This window comes from Gambusia affinis, linkage group LG07 (assembly GCF_019740435.1).
Source record: "Gambusia affinis linkage group LG07, SWU_Gaff_1.0, whole genome shotgun sequence".
Classification (NCBI taxonomy): domain Eukaryota; kingdom Metazoa; phylum Chordata; class Actinopteri; order Cyprinodontiformes; family Poeciliidae; genus Gambusia; species Gambusia affinis.
This window is the reverse complement of record NC_057874.1, coordinates 8996394-9008450: the sequence shown is the minus strand read 5'-3', so window position 1 is coordinate 9008450 and position 12057 is coordinate 8996394. Positions and strand designations below refer to the sequence as shown.

The window sequence follows — 12057 nt, the reverse complement described above, 5'->3', positions numbered from 1 at the left end:
GAACCTGTTTTTATAGCTGCTGTCTTCGTTTTGTTTTTGGGTTGTTGTTTTTTTTTCAAATCCGAGTATTATTTGTCAACTTATTACAACTAACAAAACCCAACTTAGAGGCAAAATTTCTCATTATAGTTTGTGTTAAAAAAAATACCGTTTGCAGCTAACAGTGTGGTTATTTTAATGGGCTTTGGAGGTGAAAATGGATGCTAATAAGATCTGATACCCTCGGTCCCCTGTTGGAATTAATGGCCCGCTGCCAGAGCTCCCAGCTTAAACTTGGACCACGCACTGCTTTGATTAAGAGTTAATTGTTGCAAGTAGTAAACTTTCAAACATTTTAAAGAACTGTCTTTTAAAACAGCGAGTCTCGACTATCCTTCACATACTGCATTAAAAAGCAGACATTTTTACAAAAGGCAGCAGAAATGTGAGAACGATCTAAATATATAGCAGGGATGGTGTTTTATTAAACGTCTACATTTGATGATAATTTGTTTCAGACAGACATTTCACCAACAAAACGATAATGGACCTTACCAGAGGGGCCGCTTTTCATTGGCTGATGCTCATTCTACGTGGTCACGTGGGTGGCCGTCTCACAAACACTAGCTTCTCGTTAGCTAAGTACAGCATAATAGCAGTTCTGATACAACTTCTACACCTTGAAGCCTGTCTGCTACACAGTCTTATGTTAGCTAAACAGATCAATATGCAACGTGTACTGTATCTGACACACACTAAAGATTTTATTTTAGCAGAAAAGGCTTTGGACTAAATTGTTACTCGTGTTAGCCACTCTAGCACAAAGTACAGCTAGTAAATCAACCATCGCTGTGTTCAGGGAAGCGCTGATTAATAATCCAGAAATAAATATCAAGCCTGGAAACTTGATATCGTAACGGACTGGATGTTATGTTTTTAACGTAATCTTTGCTCGTCTTGCGGGGCGCAGGCGGTTGATACGGTAACAAGTGTGCTTAAACCACAAAGAGAGACAGACTAAAAAGGTGCGAATGGTTTTGAGTTGATCACCTGTTCGGGTTATTTTACCTTTGTTTACATTTGCTGTGGCTCATTACAGCCGCTGTAGTTTCTAAACGTTGGACTAATTACCCTGTTTGTTTATGATTATACGTCATTCATAACAAACATCAAATAGAACAAATAGATTTCATAAAATTTTAACAAACAAATGGCTTCTTTACCGTAACAGAGCTCTTTGGTTCCTCTTATAAGTCTGTAGCTTCTCATATTGAGGTCATCAAACCAAATTTCAGATCTATCGTAACTGACTGACTGATACCTGCTGGCCTCAGGTTTGCAACCAGCTTGTGACTGAGAAACCAGTAACCTCCTCCCAGATGATGACATGAATGACTATGTTCCTCTGTATAGTAGCTGATAATTGTGAAATGAGAAATGATGCACTAATGGAGTCATGTTTACATAGAAACAATGCGCTACGAGGCTTTGCTTGTGAGACTTGCGGTCACGTGGGTCGGTTGTGGGCGGAGCTTGGTAAGGTCCATAAAGGGCCGCTGCCCAAGCTACCTGTATGGGAGGGGAGAGCGGCTGGCAGGAGGGGAGCGGTGCCTAATCAGTGCTGTTCCTCTGTTATTGATCATTTCATACACAAACAGCTGTTCAGTATATAAAATGCTGACTAGAAAAAAAAAATCCCCACATTGCGGCGCCCATATGCGTTGCATACACTGCAGAGCCACCTTTTGCGCCACTGCCTCCGATGCTTCAGACTTTTTAGGTCCCATTCTCTTATAATTCCACTTTTAGTCTTGATGTTTTGCCGGTGCGGCGGCGTGTGAACGGATCAGGGCGCGGTGGAAGCAGGTGGTCTGCGGGTAGAGGGCCAGAACCACCTGGTCCGGCCTCCGACAATCTTGAAAAATGAAATGGACTCATGTGGAAGACCCGCTCCACACAAGCTAAAGCTTTAGCCGCTAACAGTGGACCAACACCATAGCAAACTGTGGACTAAGATCAGGATGTCCATCAAGTTCAAGTTAGTCAGTGAAGACGGTGAACTTGTTAGCTATACAGCTAGCCGAGGTGCTTGGTGTTTGTCTGCTCCAGTTGTTGCTCAGTCCTCGTCTCCCATCAGAACGAGCTGCTGTGGTGTCGGCCTCCTCCCACGGTTTCCACGCGCGCCGTGGACATCATTTTTGAAATGCTTCACAGCGTCTCGTAGTTTTTCATTTACAGCTCCGCGGCGACCAACGAGTCCTCCCACTGTGCAAAGAATGTGCACAAGTCCATGCAGTGGGACGTTTTGCACTGGGGTTAATTACCATTTAGTGACTCGGACGCTCTCCACCTCTTATGTCTTTCTCGCCGTTTCCATTGTCCTCCATCTGGACCTAATCTGGCAATTCCTCGCTCCCCATTTTTCATGTTTTCCAAAGCACACTTTTAACATCTCTCCCCAACACTTGCTGTCTCTGTCTCATTACTGTGGCAGGAAGAGAGAGTTAGAGAAAGAAAGAAAGAGAGAGATAGACAGGTAGAGAAAGAGAGAGGGATGGAGGGCACCGTGTGCATCCAAGTCTGTTCAATTACACCTGATGCAGGATCCCTGCTAGGCCGACTAATGGAACGCAGCATGTCTCCCGACAGGCTGGCCGCAGCACCAAGCTAGCCCTGTAAAAAGCTTCATTTAGCTTCTTACAGCTCGAGAACGTAGCCTGACGAAGGAAAGCCATCATTTAGCTACCAGTTCTGCAACAACTGTAGGCCAAAGAGAAGCTGCGAGATTTTAAGTTTCCATTTGTATTCCTTATGTGTTGTTAAGCTGGAGATTTTTTTTTTTGAAGAAGAAGAACAAGGGGTAAAAACACAGCCAAAAAAAAAAAAAAAAAAAACACTAACCGCCTTGAGGAATCACAAACAACTCATAAAATATAACTAATTATCTCCCCAGTGTTTTTCCTCCCTCCCTTTACACACCTTTATCTACACGAGTGGCCTCAAGTTTCTGATCTGAGGTTATTCGCCTAACAAACCCACCCAAAGCTTCTTTTTGTATTAATTGCCTCTCCCATTTCTGATTTTTAGATTCTACGTTTCTCGAGTGAACAAAAGGACGCCGAGCGGCCATTTAAATTAAAGGTTGACCAAAAAACTGTGTTTTTAAGGCCAATGTTGATGCAGAATTTTAAGGGTTCGGCAGCAGATGGTTGATATCATACCGATATACTTCACTTACCCATCTGTTGATTTTTTTTTGTTTGTTTGTTTGTTTTATCTAAGATACAGACTTTTGTCAGTGGTGGGAGTGTGTTAAACATCTATGCACCAGTAGACTGAAATGTAGCCGCTTCTTTCGGTGGAGACATTTCCGAATTCAGCGCTCAATAAGCAACAGCTAATTGAAGGCTTGCAATTAATCAAGCCACGCATAGAGATCGATGTCTCACCGACTGTCTACTGGGATCCGCCTGCAGCTATTTGACTGACAGGAGGCTGTGGCTTTAAATGTTTCCACTCAGCCACGGGGACACACTGCTGCTCAAAGGTGCACCTCGATTTTTTTTTTACTGCCAGGCACAGATGCGATGAGTAAGTGACTGGTCGAACACTCGAAAACCCGATCTTTTTTCAGTCAGTCCAAGTAATATACCACACACAGCATAAAACCCTACAGTGAAGAAGTTGATCCTGAGGAAGAAGGCTCAAATTTCGACACTTTCAGTGTAACTGAGGTCTTCCAAATGAATACAGAAGGATCATGTAAGATCTAAAAGGCGATTTAAAAGGAAACTGCGCGCGTCTGTGGTTTATTTGGGCTGGGAGAAAGAACGAGACTTTCAGCTGATAATAGGAAGTCTGAATGAACTCCCGTTACTATAACCCTTTGCACCTCTCCTTTATTTTTGTCTCAACCTGTAAGCTTTGAGAAAAGTGCTCAGCAATGACAGGGATTTTATCAGCCCTCAAGAAATGAAATTGAAACACTTACCAGCTTTTGATATACATATTGTTGTTGGAGTTTTCTGTATTTCTGCATCATTTAATGAACTGATTATTTGTCAAACAAAACTAAGGACAACTATGGAAGAATTTTTACAACCCATGCTGAAATAATACAACTTTTGAACAATTTGTGGGTTCAGGAATTATGGTAGAAATAAAAAAAAAAGAAAAACTAAACAATGTAAACAGAAGATGGGAGAGAAAAGTCTAAATGATATTACGTTAACACTTGCTCACCTGTTTTCAGGGATGTGTTGGATCACAGAAACCGAGGTAGGGAGACTTTGAGTTGTAGGGGTTTTTGCTGGAGATGTGGCCATGTCCCTTCGAGACCGTTGTAAAGGATTTTCTGTGAAGAAAAAAACACCTCTGTTGTAAAAGAAATTTAAAAAAATAACAGCAAGTCAGGAAACAAAGAGTATATGGTACTTAACATATAGTCTTTGTTTTCTAGGCAAAAGAATATGGTTTTATAAGCAAACTGAGTAACAAAAATAAATCAGTGGAATCCAGCTCCTCACACTCTGCATTAGGGTTAGAAATGAAGTGGATCTTTTTTTATGTGCGCTGACAGGCTTACCCTTTCCACTGGCAGAAGGAGCAGGAACAGCCTGGGAGGTCTTTTCGTGCAAATTCTGTTCTGCAGAATGAGTTTCCACAATCCCAGACGGCCTGCAGATCAGAAGGTAGTTTTTTTTTTTTTTTTTTTTATAGTTCTACAGGATTTTATGGGTGTGAATTGCTTATTTGATAGCTAGGTTTAGTGTCTGACAAAAACTATTATTTGACTTACCTGGAGGGAAAATCTCGGTGGGAAGGACCCTCTGACTCTGACCCAGCATTCTTTGAGCTGCTGAACTGAGCTGGACTGGTTTGTTCGATCCAAGTCAAAATGAGTGGGAACAAAATTAGAAAAAACAGGTCTGCAATGACTGACACTTGAAACGTCGTACGAGGGACGGACAGCGACTGACTGGGTGTGTGTTAACTCGGATACTAAGCCGTAAACGTTTCTCAGCGGTGTCGCTGCATTTGGCCATGTCTCTTTGGCTTGTGTGTTCTACCTGCTGTGAAGAAGTCGTGACTGTCGAAGCTGCTCTGTCTGTCTGCTGAGTCGCTCCTCCTGCTCAGCCAGCCGTGCCTGCAGCTTCTCCCTCTCCAACTCCAACTGCATCTTCTGCAGCAGCAGCTGGTGCCGCTTCTCCTCCCAGTCCTCATGAGCCAGCAGGGGCCTGGTCAGGGCTTCCTTTGCTTCTGCAGTAATTATATTCCTACTTGGCAGCCTATATGGAAATACATACAATGCATGATCTACATGTTTCCAGTTTGGTTATGTATCCAAATGAGAGAAAAACAATTATTCATACCAGGCTGAGCTTTTCACTATTTTTGTTAGATTACAACAAACTATGGTTTTTGTAGTTTATTAAGATTTAATGTGATACACCGACAACGCAGCACATGACTGTCAAGTGGAAGGAAATGATAGCAAGACTTTTACAGTAATTTTCAAGCCATTTTGTTCATCTAGAGACTGAAATGTTTGTCTGTCTTTGTAAAACCTCAGAAGCTCAGTCAGATGTAATAGAGAAAATCCATAAGGCTCAATTTTTAAGTCTAGTCAAAGAATCACAATCGGATTCATGTCTGGTCTTTGACTGGACCATACCATCAGGCATAACTTCATCTTATTGCAAACTGTCTTATACAAGCAGGTTTCAGCAAGTCAAATTTAAGACTTACAGGCATATTTAATGCCACCTTGAGTAAAATCTAAGACAAAAAAACTGTAGATATAGGGGATGGTTGGGAGGACTTGCTGCATTACAATCAAGGACAGCAAAAACTGTAAACCCGACTTTGTGCTTCTCACACTGCAAATGGCTCTCTACAGTCTTAATTCTCATAGTGACAAATTTAAAAGTTTTTTTTTGGCAAAAACAAACGTCGTCCAGCCAACTGCTGATCAAATTTGTACTTACCTATGATAAAGTTAAAAAAGCTAACTAGCTAGATAGTAAGAGTATATTAGATATAAGAGGTATCCTCAACCACCTCACGTCACAGAACTCAATTTAGATGTTTTCATGCGGCTGCAACTTTTGCCCGACAGACAAGTTCTGCAACAAAACTACTTTAAAATAGTCCTACCACGATCAGATTTAAAACGTGATTACTGTATGTAAGGTCAACTTAATTTTTTAATGAATTTAAGACATTTTAGATCTTAATTTTAGATACACAAATTTGATACTTTTTAATGATCTGCAGACACCTTGTTAACGTGTTGTAGCTTTCTTTTAACAATTACTTTTTCTGTTATTTTTTTAAGGCTGAAAACAAATGCATGCCACACTTTTTGGATTTATCAAGCATACTTTTTTTCTTCCACTTCAAAATGATACACTACATTCCTGATAAAACACCAAAATCCTAATGAAACACTAAAGTCTGTGATTCTAGCTTCACGTATAGCGGTAGTGTAGGGGAGCATTGATAATTTTTCCAGGAGTCTGTACATCAACACCAACATTACCTTTGATGCTCCCTCGCAGTAAAGGAGTCATGATGACAGTTCGCTAGACAGCAGCTGCTTTCACTTCTTCCGTGCTGTGTACCACAGCCAGTGTCATGACAACTGCCTTGGCAGCGCTCACATGTGTAGCACATGCGTGGCTGCCTGCAGTCTCTTTTTTGACTCATGTGCCGTTTGGTTGCCCCGTCGTTTGGACTGAACTCTCTGTCACAGGAAAGAGAGGCAGGGTTCCTGAGCGTTTCTGCAGCACCTCTTCTTACATTAGGGCTCCTATAAAGCGGAGCCTGCTGCACTTCAGCAGCAGCGAGGCCGGTGTAAGAGTTGTCAGAGAATGAGCCATTAGCTCTGCTTGTAGAGGGCCTGCTGGGGGTTTCCTCAAAACCGAGCACCTGCACGGAAACCAAAAGAACAATTAGTTCTGTTAAGCCCATTTAGAAAGCCTCTGAGAGTTTAATGAAGTGCTTCAGCCAAAACAGACTGCTCTATAAAAGTTTAATTTACAGCTGGGTAACAAAACGCAAATTCTCCTACACAACATTAGGACTTTGCAAACTAACAAAAGCTATTGCTGTACGCTGCCACAAAAAGTTTCAAGCCGCTGCTGGAGCACAGATGCGAACTGCAGTGTTTGGACACACCGTGGGCAGAGGCTGATGCTTCCAGAAAGAGATGCTGTGGTCCGTCTGGGTCATTATAGCGCCACAAATCTTTCACAACTGTAAAATCTAACCGACTAAGAGGAATACTTGGCATTTCCATCAAGATCAAGGAAATCACGAGCTAAACACAGGGAAGAACGCCCCATCTAGTATTCTAATGGGGGAAGAGACTGAGTAATTTGCTGAGGGTCAGAGAGCAAGCAAACACTTATTATTCAGAGCCGCCGAGGGACAACGAGGTTGACAAAGTCACTATTACTCACAGAAGCCTTCCCCTGAGTTGCATCTTTGCCTCTACAAAGTCACCTTGAGAGAGAAATGAACTAGATATGGTTAGGTCAAATACTCTGAATTTACTTTCCATCTACTTTCCTGAACCCTTTTGTTTGACTCCATTTTAAAATGTCACAGCTTAAGAACAGACGATATGAGAAATTTCCAAGAACTAAAGAATAGACAACTTCGGAATATGACCTCACATGCACAAACCTGCGGCATTACTCTGCTAAAAATCAAAGCGATTTAAATATAATCAACAAAAAAGGTATTAAGAATTTAGACTAATGTGTTCAGAGATATGGTTATATAGGTTGTATTCATAAAATAAGATAATAAAATAATACTTCACTACAAGTGTGAATGATTGAAAAAAGAAATGGCTACAATGCCTCCATATGTCTAAGCTGCTTATAATCTCATTTCCTTGTTAGAGAAGTAGTAAATTTTTTTTTTATGATTGTAGAAAAGAAATCTCCAGATTTTAAAGAATTGGCTGCTGTTCAAATACAACCAGGTCATTTCGTTAAAGTTAGTATTCTTCAAACAAACAACTTTGACTCACTGTCACATTTAGCATGACAAATTTGTGCCTGAGAACATGACGGAGGTCAAAGGAGGACGCTCTCTGAATGTTGTCGCAGCTCGAGGAAACCATTATACATCACACGGTCAAAACAAGTCAAGGCATTTTCCACAACAGTCCATATTTTAAAAACATCAATATTATCCAGCAGGCTCCTAAAGACGGCCAGTGGGCAGCGATCCCTCTGTGTGCTGCTGGGACGGTATACAGCTCCAGTCAGCTGTAACTTGCTTAACAATGAGTTCCAATCAGCGAGAGTCCCAGAGCAAATAGCTCCAATGTATCTTCGGTACTGGGGAGTCGCGCACTCTTTCGGAGACTGCATGTGTGGCAAAGCAGATCTGAACTGAAATATTTCCATCACCTCTCTAAAGACACAGAAGGAGAACTTTGAGTCAGAACTTCCTGCAACTGGCTGCCCTGGTTTCAAATATTTAAATACCAGCATCAGTCATAAAAAGACCTTTGCAAAGTGCCCTTCAATCCCAGCCTTCAGTTTTACACGGTTCGTTCAGAACCAACTATAGTGACACTATATACATAAACAACAATGCCATCCTTGCACACCAGGCCTTACCTTACTGAGAGTTGCTGGGTGAGTGAGGTGAGCAATGGACTGGTTCAGTTTGGCCTGCTGCTCAGAAAGGTACTGCTGGTAGAGGCCAAGCAGCTCCTGGCACTCTTTGTATTGTAGCTGTAGGCCTGGAGGACCAAAGGTTAAGAAGCCGACAACAGAGACTTGACTTGAACAGGTGAACCTTTCATGTCCTTTCATATCCAACATCCACAATGTTGGGTAACATGATGATGTTAATTAAAACAAGAGACACATATATAAAATATAAATGCTTGCACGTTTCTGTAACAAGGTTATTAGAACCTTATAAATGTTGTTTTTACACTTTACTTTTCACCTGAATGTACACAGTGCTTTTGAAAGATGTTCACAGAGACTAAGTTTGAGCTATTTTGAAAATAAGTCAGACTGGATGGAAACTTTTACCACAGATTCCCAATTGGACTTTGTCCTGCACTTCACTTCACAATTATGCCCAATTAATGTGCAAAATATAAAATCCCAAAGAAATACATTGAGGTTCGTGCAACGTAATTAAATGGGAAAACATTCCATGGGGTATAATCCATTTTGTAAGGAGCTGTAAAGTTTGAAATAATTTATCATGGTCCCATTTTTCCGCCTGAGAAACCTTAGTATTTTTTTTTTAGCTTCATTGCATTCTTGGCTCTGTACCTGCAAACTGAAAACTGAATTTAAATCCTCACTGTACCACACAAGGTGGAGAGAGCTTCAACTCTCAAAAAAAAAAAAATGGAGGGAAGAGTTCAGCAAAATCAAAGTTGTTGTTGTGGCATGTAGCTTTTTCGCCATCTGGGCTGAGCCAAGCTGTGTCGAGCTGAGCCGGGCTGTGCCACGCCAGGCTATTTGCCAGACAGAGAGCTGGCAGCCAGAGGAAAACTAATCTGGAACGGGAGTACTGCTGTGCCTCAGGAGCCCACTAATGACAGTGGCAGCACCACACCAACACCGACACATACAAAGATAATGAGCACGAGAATGGGGAGACAGCACACAGACACATCCGCACACGTGCAATAATCAACTCTGACGTTCTAGGACACAAACACACGTACACAAAAGAACCTCATGACACTAGAGTGCAAATTCCCCACATACACAGTAAACAGTTCACACATAAACACAACAATAAAGCAGGCTGTGCACAAAGCAAGTAGCACACACACACTACCCCCAGGCTGACCGTAAAGTGTATTCCTCCAGGTCATATCTTTTTATGATGGTGGCCATGCTCTCCCATCTGATGAGTTTTTCTCACCATCCATTTGCGCAAAAAAAAAAAAAAAAAAAAAAAAAAAAGATCTTCCGTTTAAAGAGAAAATCAAAGTTCAGAGTAGAGTCTTATTGAAGAAATAGTTGGCGGAACACTGAATAAGAAAACACTTTCCTTGTTAGACGACTTCAATCAGGCCGTGGAAATGAAACGGGGGAGGGAGGGAGAAAAGAGGATGACTTTGAATTGAGGACCAGACACCAGGCAAATGCAATGTAGCGACTTCCATAAACACTGAGAAAATGTGAGAGAACACTTTGATTAAACCCTCAGCCTCACCCGGGCTCCCGGATGCCTGCGCTGATCTCCATGAAAGCAGCGCTATATGGAAAACCTAAGGACATCACAAGGGCATCGCATCAAGCAAACCTGCACTGGGGGGGGTCTGTTTATGCAGCGCGGAGATTGAACATGCCTCCTCGGCTATAGATTACCTCAATCCAAGGTAGAATATGAAATATGAAACATATAAATAAACCAAATTCATTTCGTCGTACCTATGCATATGCTGCTTTTATGCTTTCTCTGTCTTAAAACCACTCAGTAAAGCATACTTGATTGCAGCACCGATGTCATTACACTAAACATACTTCCCCTCCCCAGAGCCTTGGACCTCAGCCAGTGGGAGCACTTTGCAAACTCCCAGTTTACATCCAACTACAAAGTGCCGACAATAACACACACACACACGCACACACCCTCCCCTTCCAAAAATATTCCAAAGCGAGGTGTTGGAGTGAAGAGGCTTCAGATGGAGCCTGTCAAAATGATTCACTTCCCTGTCAGGCAGAGCCTCAAATGAAATAATGAAATCCATTTCAAGGTGGAACAAATTTGCACAGAAGGAAGGGGAAGTGGGGGTATTTTAAAACCCGCTTTAGTACTCTGTGTCAAACAGATTGCGCCTGAGCAGGGATGCAAAAAAGGGAGCGGGGGACAGAGAACCTGATGCATGATGGCTGTTGAGTACATCAAAAGTGTGTGGGGAAGAAAATGACAGGGAAGTAATAGGAGATGACAGTTTACATAATCGTCTCAATAGTACTGATTCTGAAGAATTGAATTCAGAAAGATGTGAAAACACGTCTGGATTCAACCAAAAGAAAGGGGGGAAAAAAAAAAGAAAACTAACAAAACCAACTTTAGACAGACATGTTTATGATTCATAGATGACAACTGGATGGAGTCAGAAGTCTGGACTCGCACAGATCAAGTGGTATCTCACTCAAAGTTTAGAAAAGCCAACAGTAGAGGCAGCTTTATGGCTATTAAATATATTTTGGCACCCACAAAAAAAAAAAAAAGAACTACAGAAAGCAAAATTACCAAAAACATTTGCTATGTTTTAGTACATCTCCAAGAACTAAAACTTAGCAAATCATGCAACGCAGTGCATGCAAACAAATTAAACACAGTTCCAGTTCAGATATCACTCTAACTTTATGGTGATGATGGACCCAGTGTCTCCCATTTCTCGAGTCAAGCACGGTCTAAATCTCGTAATCTGTTGATGACGATGACAAACAAATCTTTTCTTATCTTATACTCCTACAATGACAACGTTTACGTTCTTTAATAGGAGAAGGTGTTATCAATATTTGCTTTTTACTGGCGGTGAATAGTAGGAGCCATCGAGCCATTCAAAAAAAGTTCTCAAGGGGAAGAGCATTTTTACGAGTAAAGATGCAGCAACCAGAATTTTGTGGCTGATATCCTGAAACTTGTGATGCCAATAGCAGTAAATAGAAAGAACTATAACCTAAGACGATATAAGGGCACCATTGAAAGTATTTTTCAGCCTTCCTGCAGTGAACAGTCATTATTTATTTATAGTATGAGCAGAGGCTACATCACACTTTATGTGAGAGAGCAGTCACCCCAAAAATGAGGCTTTACTACTTTAAAACAAAAACAAAATTATTCAAAAGTTCACATTTCAAACTATCTTTGGCAAGAAACACGCCTAGCATGGCTACCATTACTTGAACAGCTGTCTCCATATGCATGCCCTGGATAATGTGGGCCCTTTATTCTAATATTTCCAAATCTAGAATGTTTCATGAGAAAGGCAGAAAGCTCAAAATCGTAAAACAAAACAATTTTACTGTACTTCATTCAGTGTTCCTGTTATCTGCTTTAAGTCTT

General features: G+C 41.4%; 1 protein-coding gene across 3 annotated transcripts in view; it reads right to left on the bottom strand.

Annotated features, from left to right (window-relative positions):
• Window positions 1-12057, bottom strand: part of kiaa1328 (KIAA1328 ortholog) — a 28774-nt gene that overhangs the window by 10582 nt on the left and 6135 nt on the right. For all 3 annotated transcript variants that reach the window (XM_044122853.1, XM_044122854.1, XM_044122855.1), the window contains exons 5-10: window positions 8619-8743; window positions 6521-6909; window positions 5049-5267; window positions 4778-4852; window positions 4565-4656; window positions 4222-4333 (exon numbers count right to left, since the gene is read on the bottom strand). In XM_044122853.1, the coding sequence (XP_043978788.1) occupies window positions 4222-4333; window positions 4565-4656; window positions 4778-4852; window positions 5049-5267; window positions 6521-6909; window positions 8619-8743 (1012 nt within the window). The remainder of the gene's footprint in view (window positions 1-4221; window positions 4334-4564; window positions 4657-4777; window positions 4853-5048; window positions 5268-6520; window positions 6910-8618; window positions 8744-12057) is intronic.